At 37.6% G+C, this 16978-nt stretch overlaps 1 protein-coding gene across 3 annotated transcripts in view; it reads left to right on the top strand.

Moving 5' to 3' along the window:
* Positions 1–636: 636 nt before the first annotated feature.
* The window catches only part of LOC124777015 (thialysine N-epsilon-acetyltransferase-like), a 56286-nt gene continuing 39944 nt past the window's right edge, over positions 637–16978 (top strand). The window contains exons 1-2 of one of the 3 annotated variants that reach the window (XM_047252265.1): positions 637–791; positions 12434–12569. In XM_047252265.1, the coding sequence (XP_047108221.1) occupies positions 12504–12569 (66 nt within the window). In that variant the 5' untranslated portion in view covers positions 637–791; positions 12434–12503. Of the gene's footprint in view, positions 792–1288; positions 1397–3839; positions 3863–12433; positions 12570–16978 lie in introns of those variants that run through there. The other 2 variants (XM_047252266.1, XM_047252267.1) reach the window with 2 other exon arrangements.

Here is a 16978-nt window from a genome sequence, read left to right as displayed (position 1 = left end):
GCCACCTTTTGAACTGCGTTGCAGACTATTTTGACGGGACGGCCAGTGTGAATTGGTCTGATCGCCTGAGTACTTCTCTGGTGATAGTACTGTTCTTACCTAAACTGCAACTCAGTGTCAATTAAAACAGGAGCTATTTTACTACGTGAGTGTCTTATTATTGTAAAGTATATTGTTCTCTAGTTCTTAAATATATGCTCTATAGATCTGGCTATAGCATTATACGTTAAACTGACATCTTTTTATTAATTTTAATGTGGTAATGTTACTGTAAAATTGACGCTGTCTGTCCAGTCATGGCTAATGGAAGACAAAGAACTGTTAATCAAGGTAATATCAGTCAAAATCTAACTTGTAAGGTGACATAGCGTAGTGAGTGAAAATGCATACTGACGTGATGGTGCCGTGACGTGACGGCCAGTGTGATTGGTCTTCACAAAAGAAAATGTTGAAGTTTGGAGTCCTGTGCAATACACGTTGATAGTGCGTATTAATCATTAATGATTATTATTAGTGCTGCACGTTATTTCTGATAAGTAAATTTAGTTATGAATTTATTGAAGTAAAGAGCTTTCTCTAGAGAAAGTTGGAACATCTTACATTTGTTTCTAATATCTTTGTCACCAATGTGCTATAAGATCGTTGATGAACGGAAGATAGTTTGTGAGATAGGTCGCTACCGAAATTTGTATGTAGTATGTAAACAAAACCAACCAAACGTGGCAGCCCGGCGAAAAGAAATCAACTGTTTTACGCAGAATGAAAGTATCATATATCATCGCGAAAATTCGGTACTTTAAATGCTTCTTGAGTCTTATTTGTAATTCCTTCTTAAACTTTTTCAGCACTGAGATTGCTGTTTCATAAACTTGAGGGGAAAAAAAAGAAACTGATTAACTATAGGAGGTGTGATGCCTGCACTGTTAAGTCTTGTTTTGATAGCCAACCTAATCTTAAGCGACTACCTATTTAAGAAGCAGCAGTTTCTAACGCCGAGTATATACCGCTTATATCCTGAAAGTTGAATTTCTCGTTCGTTTGTGATACGTATGAAACATTGTGTCATATTTAGATTATCATTCCGTTATACAGCCTTAAGAGATGTGCCTGGGACGAAAATGTATTTGTAAGAAAAAGTCGTCGCAATGATAATTCCTACCATAGACTATTATTAAATGAGGGTACGCGTTTCACCATTAACAGTGAGGATGACAGTGAAAACCACGGGAAAATTTCGTAATATGGGTGTTGTGACATTGAAACCCTTTGGAGTATACAAGCATGGAATCTTTTCAATACATGGATGGTGTCACAGAAACAGTACCTCCATCGCTAATGACTGCTATTTTCTGACAGGAGTTTAAAGATTGATGTTCCAATTTGCAGATTACATCTGGTAAAAGGACTGTTTGAAAAATATGCACTTCAGTTGGCAGTAAATTATCACGTTCGTGACAAGTCCTTAATGACAGCATAATGTGACGTACATGGTCGTAGATTGGAACTTTTTCAAGTTTATTGCAGACATGAGGTATGCAGAGTTGTACTGGGATCAGCTTCCACGATAAGCCTCACATTCCTTAAATGGTTGGTTACGTCAGTTCAGAGGAAGGCAATGACATAAAACCTCCTACAGGATCGTGCGTAATTAATTAATGTAGTATTCAAACCGACTTCAGGTTTTGTACTTCATGAGAATTTAGAACCAATTTTTAATTGTTATTATTTGTCTAGAGAACAATGCAGGATTATTTGTAAACCTCATATTAGAAGCAAGAATCATAAATGAGTAGTGGTAATTTAAGGACCATTCATACAGGAAGACAGTATATATTTGTTGAATGACTGTGGTTGCAAAATAAATATCATAAACTGAAAGGTCTTTGGGAGTGCTGCTGTCTAGAGATTTGTACATTAAAACATAGAGGCAGCCATTTGCAAGTATTTTGGGGACAGATGCCCAATTTCGTAGATTTTTATGTTTTGGGTATTGTCAGCTGGAGCATTGTAGATATTATAACTCAAGTAATATTCTGTGAATACGTTTGTTATCGTATTTCAGAATCTGTAGTGTGTGAGTGTGATGTTTATTGTTCCATCTTGTCTGTTCCTTTTCCTTATATTTGTGCTTGTTTAGTTATCAGCTGAGTTTTATGCCATTTTGAGTCTGTTCATTCTACATTTCTTGCATTTTTATAACTTTGGTTTTAGATTTTGTTGGACCTCTCTCTCTTTTCAGTATGGTAGTTTCCAAATTGTTTAAAGTGAAGTGTTAGATACCACTTCGTTAACTTTCAATGAAAGTGTCACGTTTCAGCATAACCTAGTTGTCAAACAACCTTCAGATTAATAAATCACCATATTTAAGATTTCATATTCACTTTTGTTAGCTGCATCTATTCATAACCAAAGTGTCACCATCCAACATAACTTTGACCTTGGGGTATGCTACAGATCAGCCTGTCACCACCTACAGCATCCCAAAAACCAAAATAGACACAAGAAGAAATATAGTTAATATTCAGGTGACCTGTTAAGTGGATAGATATTCTGTGGCTCACTGGTGAGACAGAATGGATATACAACAGTGGGACTAGCATACTTATTGTATACTCATTTATAGTACTTCTGCAAAATCTCTGTACTGAAATTCATTAAAAACCTGATATCAGGGCAAGAACTGCATTTGATTGGTGTTTACTTTAGGATTATAACCAATTTAACACAACAGTTTACACTTTTAACATGCAAACATATCTGCAGTTGCTACATGCAGCTCACTTACAGTTGTAACAGTGATAGTATGATGTATCCCTGCTTGTGGCATGTTTAGAATAAAAGTGTCAAAAATAAAGAATGGTTACAATATTCAGAAAAAAGTACAAATAGGCCTACTTGGGTATCAGCTTCAGGAAGTGGAAAATTGAAAATTAGCTAGGACCTGAAGGTAGGAAGGAAGAAAGAAAACAAACTGTTATGAATCATTAATTTGGGAGACCTGCAAAAGTGGCAGGAAACACAGAAGAGGTGGACTGTGTAAAGATTTATTTGTTGTGGGGAGAACCAGGATTGTACAAAATCTCATGTAATGCACTAGAGAGTAACAGGTGAGATTCAAATTCATAATTATTAATAATGAGCTGCAAACTGTTCGTGATACAAATATGACAGCGGAAAGAGAGAAGAAACCACAGATTAAACAAGTTTTGTGGGTGGTATCTTCATGGTTCACAGATCCACAATAAACACATAATTAGCATTAAATACATCCATCACAAACGTCGTTGCCCTACTGTGTCAAACATTCTCCCTCCTCCAGCTTGACTGTTGCAGATACTTTGTTTTAATTCAGTCCAACCAACAATTAAACCAGCTTCCCAATTGTTTTCTGTTAGTATACGAGCCAAGCTGATTTCTTCAGGTATATCAATTTAGCTGAACCTTAATGGCAGTACTCCCAAATGACGTATTTGTTTTATTACCAGTTTTGCTCATCAGACGTGAACATCTTCAGGTATTCATTTTATTTATTTATTGGTCCTTGGACCATTTGGTACAATATTGAATACATCAGAAACATACAGAAATAATGTATACATATAAAACATTTACAAAATAGGATAGGATAAGGTGGGGATAGGGCAGGAAATTGACCATGGGCTAAACAGAGGAACCATCCCAGCATCTACTTTAGCTACAAGGGGAAACCATGGAAAATCCAAGCCAGGGTGGCTGACAAGGAATACACTCCAGTCCTGAATGCATCTCCAGTAAATTAAGACTGAAGGAGCCACCTTGTCAGTACATGATTGGAAAAGGAGTAACAAAACACATCATACACATTGTGAGAGCAACATGCACAGTAAGTAAATAATTAAAAGAGAAATTTTGTAAATAGAAACACTACTGCAAAAATGAAAAACATGGACAAAATACATGACGCTGCATAAAAGTACAAAATGCACTATAAGTAACTGTACTGCCTTGATGATGGCAAAATGTTAAATGTTTAAAACTCTGTAGGCACAGTTATCAACACAAAGTGTCTTACTACCTAAAATAGTAATACATCAATTAATATGTAACCTGGGGTGGTTTATCTGTATGTTATTCCTAATGGACACTGTATCCTTTGCAGGCGGTTCTTGCATTTACCATTTTATTATGTTCTAGAAACATAATGCGGTTAGCATACTCTGTGCAAATGGAAAAATATTAAATTCTAACACGTGGATAAATTTGTTCAGTTTGGATGCAACATTTCATTTGGCAACTGTGTGCTTGCATAGCGTATGAATTCACGTACTCATAGGCAAAATCTAATGCAAATTAATTCCTATCAAATGTCAGTGTTTCCAGATAAAGTTATCTCTATCTCATTCAGTGCAAAATAAATAGTTTACAGTGAACTCGTGATAAGTGACATTAGTTTAATTGTATGGGTGGCTTAATACTTGCTGAATTCACTACAAATGAAAACTGTTTCAGTTTAGATTTAGCTCTTGAAGGCTAACCTATATACAGGTGAGGTCATGAGGGTTTGTCATATACTGAATGTATGTATGACTTCTGCAGCCGGCCGGAGTGGCCGAGTGGTTCTAGGCGCTACAGTCTGGAACCGCGAGACCGCTACGGTCGCAGGTTTGAATCCTGCCTCGGGCATGGATGTGTGTGATGTCCTTGGGTTAGTTAGTTTTAATTAGTTCTAAGTTCTAGGGGACTGATGACCTCAGAGGTTGAGTCCCATAGTGCTCAGAGCCATTTTGTGACTTCTGCAGGGAGGAACTGAAAACTTGCACACTGAGCACAATCATTGACCTGGTCCAGAGTCAGTTACAATAAGTTATGATCATTGTGAAAATAGCTTATATAATTTGTTTTTCCTCTGTATAATGTGTTTAAATTGCAAAGGAAAATATCTGTAGGTGAGGATTGACTGTTTCAAAACAGAACAGTTTGATAAAGACTTCTAGCCGAGCAGATTCCATAATTCACAGTTTTGTGTACTGTGATACTTTGTTTTTGAGAGATTTTTTTTCTGTCCTCTTTTTTCCCCCTTAATATTTTCTTCGTTCAGACATGATAATGCCTGCCCCTCCGTACAAGAAATTTGGTTACGATAGATTGATCTGTTATGTAGCCTGAGTTCTATGTTTATCTGGAAAGTGACAATTTGTTTATCTCCACAGGTAACATACTTTCATTATAAATATCTAAAACTTGAAGCTAAATTATGAAATTCTGTAATACATGATAGACAAATCCCTGATGAGTATTTATTGTGCATATAACGTACATATATTATACATCAACTACAAAAAATTGAAGAGGGGAAGCACCGTATAACTTGTACCATTTAGTTCAACTCATTTTACTGTTGTTTTATAGCAAGTAATAGTATTTATGTATCCGGATCCCGCTCCAGCTACTGCTGGGTCTGGGTGCTGACGAGTCCTCTCCATTTGTCTCAGTCCTCCCACCACTTTTCTTCCTCCACTTGCTGCCAGGTCGCACCTCTCCTTTTCACAGATATTCTCTCTCCCGTTTTGCACCATGTTCTTGGGGGCTCTTTAGGTCTTTTTCCATCCATCTTTAGTTCTTCCATAATTTTGGGAAGTCTCTGCCCACGCATCCTCTTAACATGCCCGTATCATCTTAAAAAAAATTTATATATATATATATATATATATATATATATATATATATATAATGGAAGGAAACATTCCACGTGGGAAAAATTATATATAAAAACAAAGATGAGGTGACTTACCGAACAAAAGCGCTGGCAGGTCGATAGACACACAAACAAACACAAACATACACACAAAATTCAAGCTTTCGCAACAAACTGTTGCCTCATCAGGAAAGAGGGAAGGAGAGGGGAAGACGAAAGGAAGTGGGTTTTAAGGGAGAGGGTAAGGAGTCATTCCAATCCCGGGAGCGGAAAGACTTACCTTAGGGGGAAAAAAGGACAGGTATACACTCGCACACACGCACATATCCATCCACACATACAGACACAAGCAGACATATTTAAAGACTTTAAATATGTCTGCTTGTGTCTGTATGTGTGGATGGATGTGTGCGAGTGTATACCTGTCCTTTTTTCCCCCTAAGGTAAGTCTTTCCGCTCCCGGGATTGGAATGACTCCTTACCCTCTCCCTTAAAACCCACTTCCTTTCGTCTTCCCCTCTCCTTCCCTCTTTCCTGATGAGGCAACAGTTTGTTGCGAAAGCTTGAATTTTGTGTGTATATTTGTGTTTGTTTGTGTGTCTATCGACCTGCCAGCGCTTTTGTTCGGTAAGTCACCTCATCTGTTTAATGTCCTTTCTCATATCTCCATTCCATACCCAGCCCATTCTTGTTTTTCTGTTAACTGCTCTGAGAAATTTCATTTCCCCTGCTTGCAGTCTGCTCCCATCCCATTCTGTCATTGTCCATGTTTCTTCTCCATAGGTGACAACAGGGAAGTAAGAACTCTTATACATAAAGAGTTTTGCTTTTTATGAAACTTCCTTATTCAAAATCAGGTGTTTTATTGTTTGGTAGAAATTGCCTCCCTTCTGTAACCTCCTATTAATTTCTTTGGTTATTCTTCCATAACAAGATATTTCACTCCCTAAATAAGTGAAACTGTCTATCACTTTGAGGTGTTCTCCTTTCAAAGTAATATTCCCATTGATCCCTTTGTCTCTTCTAAATACAATTACTTCACTCTTATGTTTATTTATTTTTAATCCATATGTTTTCATTATTTCCTTCCATGCAAGCTGTAACTGTACAGCTACCTCTTTATCAGCCCATATTACCATATCATCTGCAAAAATCATCATTTTTTTCTTTTACTGTATCTGTAACTGTCCTACTCATTCCCTCCATCACAACATTAAAAAGTGCATGAGATGGAATACTTCCTTGTTTAAGTTCTTGTTTATATATATATATATATATACTATTCTAAGTATACTATATATACTATTATAAGTAATAGTATATATAAATGTATATATAGTATATATAAATGAAATTTAAATTGTCATATTTTCATTGTATTTTATATAATCTATCCTCTGTTACATAGGAAATCTCATCCTGTCTCACATTATGTTAATGCTCCTGTCTAACTCATTTATGGGGGATTGAAAGTAGTTTTTTACAAGCTGTCATGTGTATTACAATTTTTCATTCAATCAAAGTTGACGTCAGTTGTTCAGTTGCTATTTTGCAGTTAAATTGGATGTACGGCTTGGTGAGTGTCGGACTACAAATCTAAAGATTTGAGATTTAATTCTCAGTCAGTTACAGAATTTTTTCAGTCACTTACAGCTTCTTTCACCTCTGGCCCTGATCTGTGTGGCAAAAATTCAAATCTCAGTATGTTTCAGGGTTCATCTAAAAATGTAGATCCCCATAAATGGCAGAGACAGTCAGCTAAAGGGTCAGTTGAAGGCAAGGATGTACCACCCCCACTAAAAACACATCTAGTGGAACACTTTATAGTTCATAACTACTTTTCTGTTGAGGACAGCATACATTTAGTTCAACTGAAACCTAAAGATTGTGTAATTGTGTGTGTATGTCATATTTCTAGACAAGTAGTACATGGCAGATCACAGTTAAATTTCTTCACCAGTTTTCTGAGATATATTTCCAAAATATTCCACATTTGTGTTCTACAATTATTTGCGTAGTGTTACACATTATTTCCTTAGTGATGTCACACCATACAAAATGGGAAACACAGAAGCGTCCGATCCCGCCCGTCTGCTTTGACCCATGATGTCACAAATATGGCGGAAACAACCATAAACCACGATTCCAATATGGCGCATATAAAGTCGTTACGTACACATTATGAGGACGAAAATACAGCGAAAAACACACACACGTTCCACAAAAAGCCTAATGACACTAACGGGACAAGCGCGGGAAATAGGGGGTTTTTGGGTGGGGACAAACTAAATATAAACTAATTTAGACACCCACCCCCATTCAAAATCGCGCAAAACGACGAAAAAAACCATCACAATACTCCCCAAATACCACCAAACACAATATCATCTGGAATCTGACACTTCCCTTGACCTATATAGCTCAACAGAAGATCCCGATCCCATAAATTGGGCTCGAACACTTCCCTTGACCTGTTATCCTTAAATCTCCACATACAGCCGTCCCTGGTCCGAGACGCCGGAACTTTAAGTAAACCTCATTTCTTCACGACATACTGAACACTTCACTTCATCCCAAAATCCGAATAGTTGAAGAAACTTTATTAGAGACAACGCACTGTCCCCCATCATAGCAGACAACCGAAAACTGTTGACCCTGTCAGTCATATCCATACCTACCAAAGACACAAATAAAGCAATTTACCAAAATTCACACACGACGCCACACTCGCAAACTAAACCAAGAACATCACCTAACACACCACCAGAGAGCACCATCGATCGCATCAAATCGACACCTACAAACACGCCACTCTCACAAACTAAATTCCACGCCGTCGTGACGTCACACACAACAGCCTTACGTCACGGGTCAATGCCGACGGGTGGGATCGGACGCTTCGGTCGACCCACAAAATGAATATCACGTATTGTCTTTCAGAGCTATTCTTTTGGCAGTGGTGCCATGTAATCAGAAGTTGTATCATTACTCACACAGGGATTGTGAGAATAAGATTAGAATAATTACTGCATGTACAGACACATTCAAACAATCATTGTTCCCAAGCACTGTACATGAATGGAACAGTAAGGAAACCTAATAACTGGTACAGTGAGGCATGCCCTCTGCCATGCACCTCACAGTGCTTTGCAGAGCATAGATGCAGATATAAATTACAGGTGTTGTGAGCATTTGTAATCCCCCTCTACCAGTTGCTATGTTGTAATGAATTTTGGGTGCAGCTCATTACCTTATTCTGATGCTAAGTACTTTCTAGGTGTGAAGCCAAGTAGTTCCAAAATCAGCTTGCTTATTTGAACATTTTTTGTGCTTTCCATTTTATTGAAAGTTCATGGAAGTGGATCAGCTCTGTCAGATGTACTTGGCATTGATAATATCAAGTATGAAGTGATGTGCAATCTTTCCCAGTGCACAAAGATTTATTCTCATTGGTGGTTCCTATATTCAACCTAAAAAGGAATGCATTCTGAGAATATAATCCAATAAATATTGTGATGTGAGTGTGAAATTTTGAGTAAATATGAATGATTTTTGTGTTATTACTGACACTTGTGAGCTTTGTTGTGCTCAAACATTAGGGGCAGGTAACAGTAAAAAGAACAAGTAGTTTTTTTGTGTTACAGAACGTTTTTGCTTGCTTTATTACTTAGTGTCATAAAGACTGTGGTAAAGTTAAGTAATGGTCATCAATAATAGTGTTGCTGTTTGCTCAGAAAACTAATGATGTCCCTTGTTACAGCACCTAGATCTTAAAGATGCTTTTGAGTCCTCTGTATTTAGGTTCATTGATCATTAATCAGCTGTTGCTGTCAGACCATTGCAGGCTGTTGATGCCCACTGAGTGCTCGTCTGCTCCTCAAATATGGCATTGTGAAATTTCATATGATGTGTGTGACAAATAGTGCTCACATTTATTATTCTGAGAAGAACTGGACTATCATTGTATTACTAAACATTACCTGGAGTATCATTTCAAGAGCTTTTCTGGTTACCATGCTGGCTAAACTAGTATAAATCTTCACATAAGATCATCACATGGATATGTAGTGTATTGATTTTTTCATCCTGTTGGTGATGATGCTTCTACTTAGCTTGCATTGTGAAACTGTAAAGATTTTCTCAACTTCTGTTCTTGCTAGGTGATTTAATTATTGTATGCTTCACATTTGTGGAATATGAGCTGTGTTGTAATTTTCCCCTGACGTTTGTAGATTAAGAAGATGATCTGAAAACACTGTGGTGGTTTTTTAATGGCATTGTAGACCAGTATCAAAAACTCCTGTTAAAGGATATTCTATGTATGCAGGGAAGAGAAGAGGAAAACATGACACACAACGATAATGTGAGCACTGAAAGGTTGGCTTTAGACCAATAACAGTCTGTTGCAGTTATTCAGCCAAGAACTTTCCATACATGTTTAATAACTCTGTCAAGCAAGCTGGTGATTGTAGATGTATGATATCATCTTGTTCAAGGTGCTCGTAGAATCTAGGTCCATGTGCATCATGAGGAAGGCCACATATTGTTGCAGGATTTTACCCCTACAGACTGCAGTGGTCATAATGCAACTAAAAACACAAACAATGGCATATGTACTTCTAACATGATGCTGCCCACCGACAAGAACACTCGTGTAGGACCACCCCAATATTGCCTGAACCAAGACTAATCCGTGAACATGATTGGCCATTCACTTTAGGCAAGGCACCATGTGTACCAAGACTGCTGGTATGTTTGTGAGTGGGAAATGCTTCTGGTGGGTCACCAAGTATAACAGAGCAAACTCTTGAAGCAAAAAATACGTACTCTGACAGTGATTCAGAGGCAAGGCAAGATAACTATCTTGCCTCTGGATTGTAGCAAGTAGTTGATCCTACTTGTAATGTTGCTGAACGATTGTTTTTTCTCTAATGGAATCTGTTCTGCAACTGGGAGGTGACACTATGGGCAACATTCAATTCCAAGTCCATAATCACATTGACTGTGTTCAGCTTCTAATGTGTCTCTGATGTCGCCATGCATAATGCAGTCAAAGTATGTTTCCTATGCCATCTTGCCTACAGCAACTTGATTACTGTTTTTTAAATGCTCATATCATATGGTCAAAACCAGTACATTCACCACATTGGGGCACCAAGTATGTAGGTTTCCCTGTTGTCCCAGTGTAGTTTAGTATGGATGATGTCAACAAAAAGCAATTTTTGTTAGGAGGGGGGAATCTTAGAGATCTGTTAACTTGGGTACATACATGTAAATGGCACAAATACATTCCAGCTTCGTTTACCACATGTAATATAAAGTGCATTAGCATTTTTTTAAATTTCTACAGCAGCTCTCTGTTCATTCAGGAAAGAGTATGGATGTACCCAATGTATTATTTCCCAAGTATGCCTCACTTCAATCTTGATAGTTTCTTATATTATCTTAAGCTGTGACCCTAAAGTTGGTGTTTGGAAGGTGCCTAAACACCTTCTTGGATAATCAAGCAAATATAAGGTGCCCTACTCATCACGACAGCTTTCAAAATTTACCAAAATTTCTTGCAGTCTGCTCTCTTCCGATGGATCATTATTTGATGATGTCAGCTGCCATGGGTAACTGTGGTGTTAAAGTGCTTGATACATATATTTTGTGACTGTTTCTGTTGGATGGTTCGTTACTTTTTCCCTTGATCATGTTATGGCTGCATAGTTAAAAATTTCAAAATGGTCTAAATGTAGGTATGTATTGTATGCACACACATTTTTTTGTTATTGTTTTAGCGGTGTTTCACGCACCGACTGTAGCTGGAGAGCAGTGGTATATACGAAGTCAATCTTTCTTGCTCATGCAGTGCAGTTGTTATATATGTGTGTTTTGTGTTTCCCAAGTGGCCTGCTCACTGTAGATAAATATCTTTCTTTTCTAAGGCAGTGTAGATATCATCTACTATGAACTACTGAGCTTACGTAAAGTGCCAGTGATTTGAAGTGTAATAACTTATACTGATTCATAATTATGAACTCAAGATGCCAAGAAAAACGGTGTGCACCCTGGGCTCAAAATGTCACTAACGGTATTAGTTGATGAGCCTATTGTTGGAAATCACCAAACACTTTCTGTGCCTTAGCCTGGAATTTTTCCCACTGCTCAGCATGTCCAGTGTTTGCTAATATCATAGTTTCACTCAGTGCAGTTCAAGTATCAAAAACTATATATACATGACACAGTGCACAGTTCCACCACAGTTGGATTTGATAACTCTTGTATATAGCCCCTTAGCCATTTGTTGGTATCTGAAGTTACTAGAGAAAAACTGTATCTGATATATTGTTGCCAAACCTAGTTCTGTCAGAGTATTAAAATACCGTTGTTACCATGGAAGTATTCTCACTTTTGTTTGAAGTTTATGCTCTTGTTTATTAAGTTTCCAATGTGGCGTATCACTGATGACAATGACATAGACGATAGTACTGTGCTTGAGAGTTAGGATTGGTAGTATCCTGTTGAAATATCAAGATCCAGTAGCTGATTGGGTTGCAAGGACCATAGTGCATGTGTTGTCAATTGTGTATTGATTGTCTGAGATGCATTGTCCATAGCATTATGGAGTGACTTGGGTTGCTGTTCCCTTTATATAATTTTTTTATTTCCTGTAGTTTATATTTCGTTGTTACAATTCTAGCAGATAAATATTGGTGGTGAACTTTTTGTTGTCAGTCAAATGTAGAAACTGAACAACCTACTTACTCATGGCAGGTAATACGGGGAAACTCCATTTAATGTAACCAGCAGCATTTGCACAACAAGGCCGTCCAGACAAAACACCATGGAAGGTATAATCATCAGAGAAGCAAGGAAGGAGGACTGCAGTGAAATAAAACGACTAATTAAGGTAGTTATGCAATGAACTAAATAGTTACCTGGTTTCAGTTAGTGAGAATATGTGTTATTTTCTCGTACAAAATCTGTAAAACATGATGGAGTAAAATTTTAAGTGATGCTTTCTAATAGTTTAAAGCTATGTCCCATACTTGAAGTTAAACCAGGAATCTTGCCTGCATGTAGTTTTAATCTGCCAGGGAGTTTCAAAACTGCATTTTCCACTGCAGAATGAAAGAAAATATTAAGTGATTAATAAGATGTTTCAAATCCTTTACGACCCCAGGACAATAACAGTTATTTCTTTTTAGAGTGAAAAGCATTAATAAAGTACTGTGAATTATTGTTATTGTTATTATAATTATTATTATTATTATTATTATTATTACTATCATCATCATCATCATCATCATCACTCTTCAGAAACATGTAATTACTTTACAAAAGCACAAAAAATTGTTATAAATTAGAATAGTTTTTACTGAAGAAAATTTTTATTATTTTCATCTATATTATTTTGATTGTATATGTGGTGCATGTTGATTAACATGAATCTTCACCTGTCTCATTGGTACTATACCAAAACATTACGTTTTCTCACCATTTCTAGTTCATGTTATGAAAAAATGGGTGGAAATTATTTCACATCACCTCAGAGCATGATTTTTGGGAAGGGTGAGGGTGTTGTACTGCATGTCATTTGACATGTACTATATGGGAAGATAAGTAAAGTCTCTTCTGTTTAGACTCTCCTCTTACTTCCTGATCCTAGGTAACTGAGAAGAGCCACTGTGCACAAACAGGAACAATTTTTCACTTGTTGTCAGGGCTATTAGTAACTTATGCAGCTTGACACACAGTGATGTCACAGTTGCGAAATCTACCTGCAACATGGCTGATATCTGTAATTACAAATGGATAAATTTTTTATTTGTCCATCTTGATAACCACAGAAGATGTTACACTACTGGCCTTTAATATTGCTACACCATGAAGATGACGTGCTACAGACGCGAAATTTAACTGCCCGGAAGAAGATGCTGTGATATTTAAATGATTAGCTTTTCAGAGCATTCACACAAGGTTGGTGCTGCTGGCGACACCTACAACGTGCTGACAGGAGGAAAGTTTCCAACCAATTTCTCTTACACAAACAGCAGTTCACCAGTGTTGCCTGGTGAAACGTTGTTGTGATGCCTCGTGTAAGGAGGAGAAATGCGTACCATCATTTTCCGGCTTTGATAAAGGTCGAATTGTAGCCTATCACGATTGCGGTTTATCGAATCGCGACATTGCTGCTCGCGTTTGTCGAGATCCAATGACTGTTAGCAGAATATGGAATCGGTGGGTTCAGGAGGGTAATACGGAACGCCGTGCTGGACCCCAACAGCCTCGTATCACTAGCAGTTGAGGTGACAGGCATCTTATCCGCATGGCTGTAATGGATCGTGCAGCCACATCTGGATCCCTGAGTCAACAGACAACAACCATCTGCACGAACAGTTCGACGACGTTTACAGCAGCATGGACTATCAGCTCGGAGACCATGGCTGCGGTTAGCGTTGACGCTGCATCACAGACAGGAGCGCCTGCAATGGTGTACTCAATGACGTATCTGGGTGCACGAACGGCAAAACATCATTTTTTTGGATGAATCCAGGTTCTGTTAACAGCATCATGATGGTCGTATCCGTGTTTGGCGACATCGTGGTGAACGCACATTGGAAGTGTGTATTCATCATCGCCATACTGGCGTATCACCCGGCATGATGATGGTATGGGGTGCCATTGGTTACACGTCTCGGTCACCTCTTGTTCGCATTGACGGCACTTTGAACAGTGGACGATGTGTTATGACCCGTGGCTCTACCCTTCATTCGATCCGTGCGAAACCCTACATTTCAGCAGGATAATGCATGACCGCATGTTGCAGGTCCTGTACAGGCCTTTCTGTATACAGAAAATGTTTGACTGCTGCCCTGGCCAGCACATTCTCCAGATCTCTCACCAATTGAAAATGTCTGGTCAATGGTGGCCAAACAACTGGCTCGTCACAATATGCCAGTCACTACTCTTGATGAACTGTGGTATTGTGTTGAAGCTGCATGGGCAGCTGTACCTGTACACGCCATCCAAGCTCTGTTTGACTCAATGCCCAGGCATATCAAGGCTGTTATTACGGCCAGAGGTGGTTGTTCTGGGTACTGATTTCTCAGGATCTATGCACCCAAATTGCGGGAAAATGTAATCACATGTCAGTTCTCGTATAAGTTATTTGTCCAATGAATACCCTTTTATCATCTGCATTTCTTCTTGGTGTAGCAATTTTAATGGCCAGTAGTGTATATTGCAGTGTACCCATCATAGTAACACAAGCACATCTGAATCACAAAATAGGCCAGCAACAATGGCTAGCCAATATATCGATGATAAAAGTGTGGCCAGAACAAGTGAAGATACATGGAATGAATGGCCAGTAGAGCAAGAAATCAGTGTCACAAGCATACAGGGACAATTCAGTAATACTGATGTACAGATGTAGTTGGTGTTGGTAGTGATGGTAGAGGCACCTGGTGTTTCCCTTTCTGCTGAGCAGACTAGAGTTCATTTACTTCTGAACATTAAAAATAATTTACATTGTTTGATTATTAATATGCATTTTGGGCTTATATAACTACAGGATATTCAGAAGACACCTTACCTAAGGAATATTGTAACTGAAATGCCATATTTACATGGATTACCAGATTATTAAAATGCTTTGCAGGAACAAGGTTATCAGTAGGCCCAGTATGCAATGTCTAAACAAAAATCAATACATAATTTACATACAATAGTGATACAGTATGCTCCATTGTTTGGATATTATCTTATTATACAGCATAGAATAATTTTACAACTTAATGTTCTATACAGTTCAGCATCATACCATGCCATTTATGATAAAAACCAGAATTGTTATATTTGTAATATATGTAACTTTAAAATAAGATTGGTACTGTGCCCTTTAATTCATCATGGGGAAATGACTAAGCACTTGAAAAAAAGTTGATTGTAGCAGACAAATCAGGAGATGAACTCATTTGAATAATAAAATTTGATATAGTCATTAGCAGAAGATAAGTGGAAACTGAATGAGCTATGTGGAAAATGTGGCACACAGAGCTTCACCACCTGTTAATCTGAACAACTCTTGGGCTTTTATTGGATGTTTATTACCATGATAATTCTTATTGCTTAAGTTATTACATATTTCTTTGTCCATTTGTTTATCTGTAAAAGACAGAAGTACTAACATGAGCAGTTGTTAGTTATAACAATCATAATACATTGTAGTTCATTTGATGTATTAGTAATACTTCTTAGTTGAAGTAGAAATTGTTTGTGAGTGGGCCGCATTAACTGAGGTAATGCTATTAGTATCATGAAGTAATTTTAAGTAAATTAGCTTCTTTGCAAATAAATAATTTCCATTGTACTCTCCCAAGGCAGCAGCATGCCTATAAAATTTTTAAAATTAGTACAAAAAATTACTGTACTGAGTAAGTGAAACACTTTTCTGCCTTGTTTCACAAACATTATTATTATTGTACCTAGATTTTGGGTTAGGAGCCCATTTTCTAGTACACAATTGGTCCCAAAGATGACAACCAAGCAAAGATAAGGACAACAACTTCATATTCTATCAATTCTTGGTGTAAACTATCAATGCATCTCAGTTGACACTTTTGACACATTTACATTTGTATTCTACAGCATTGATTAGGACAAACATACACTGGAGTAGAGCTGTGTGCACAGGAATGGGAATTTGTGTTATTATCCATTTATGAATGGAGGCACCAAGGCGGTTCTTCTATGTAGAGGTTGTGACATTGTCCAAAAGAGGTGAACTGAGTCTGCTCATTCATGTAAATGTTCATGTTCAAATGGAATGTTCACAAGTGAGTTGCACTCACCAAGAAATGGCTCAAAATAATAATTCTTGCTTTCCATTTCTGTTTCCCTTTTGATGATGTGTGTTTTGAAAACTCATTACTTGCTGGTTGCTGTTTTAATGAAAATTCATCATTTCAATAGCGATGAGTTCTCTAAAATTTTTCAATCAACTGATCACACTCCTCTGTGTGCTGAGTTTACTGACATGTGGCACACAGCAGTTAGTTAGCTTTTTGAGACGTAACTTACATCCACTCTGTGGTCATTCACTTTTCACAGTGTCCTCTGTTTTACTGTAGTGACTTATTGGTATTTTTCAAATTCTTCTGCTGTTATTGTGATTTTTGCAAATGTTCAGAAGGTATTATTTCCGAGGCTCAAATTAACATTGCTGGCAATAGTTCCTTTACCAAACTGCTATACACAGGAAAACTAAACAAATTTTTTAACTCCCTGGTGGGAATACAGTTTCTTCTAAGCAGA

Source organism: Schistocerca piceifrons, chromosome 2, assembly GCF_021461385.2.
Source record: "Schistocerca piceifrons isolate TAMUIC-IGC-003096 chromosome 2, iqSchPice1.1, whole genome shotgun sequence".
NCBI lineage: Eukaryota > Metazoa > Arthropoda > Insecta > Orthoptera > Acrididae > Schistocerca > Schistocerca piceifrons.
Note: the sequence above shows the minus strand (reverse complement) of the source record. Positions and strands in the feature narration are given on the sequence as shown.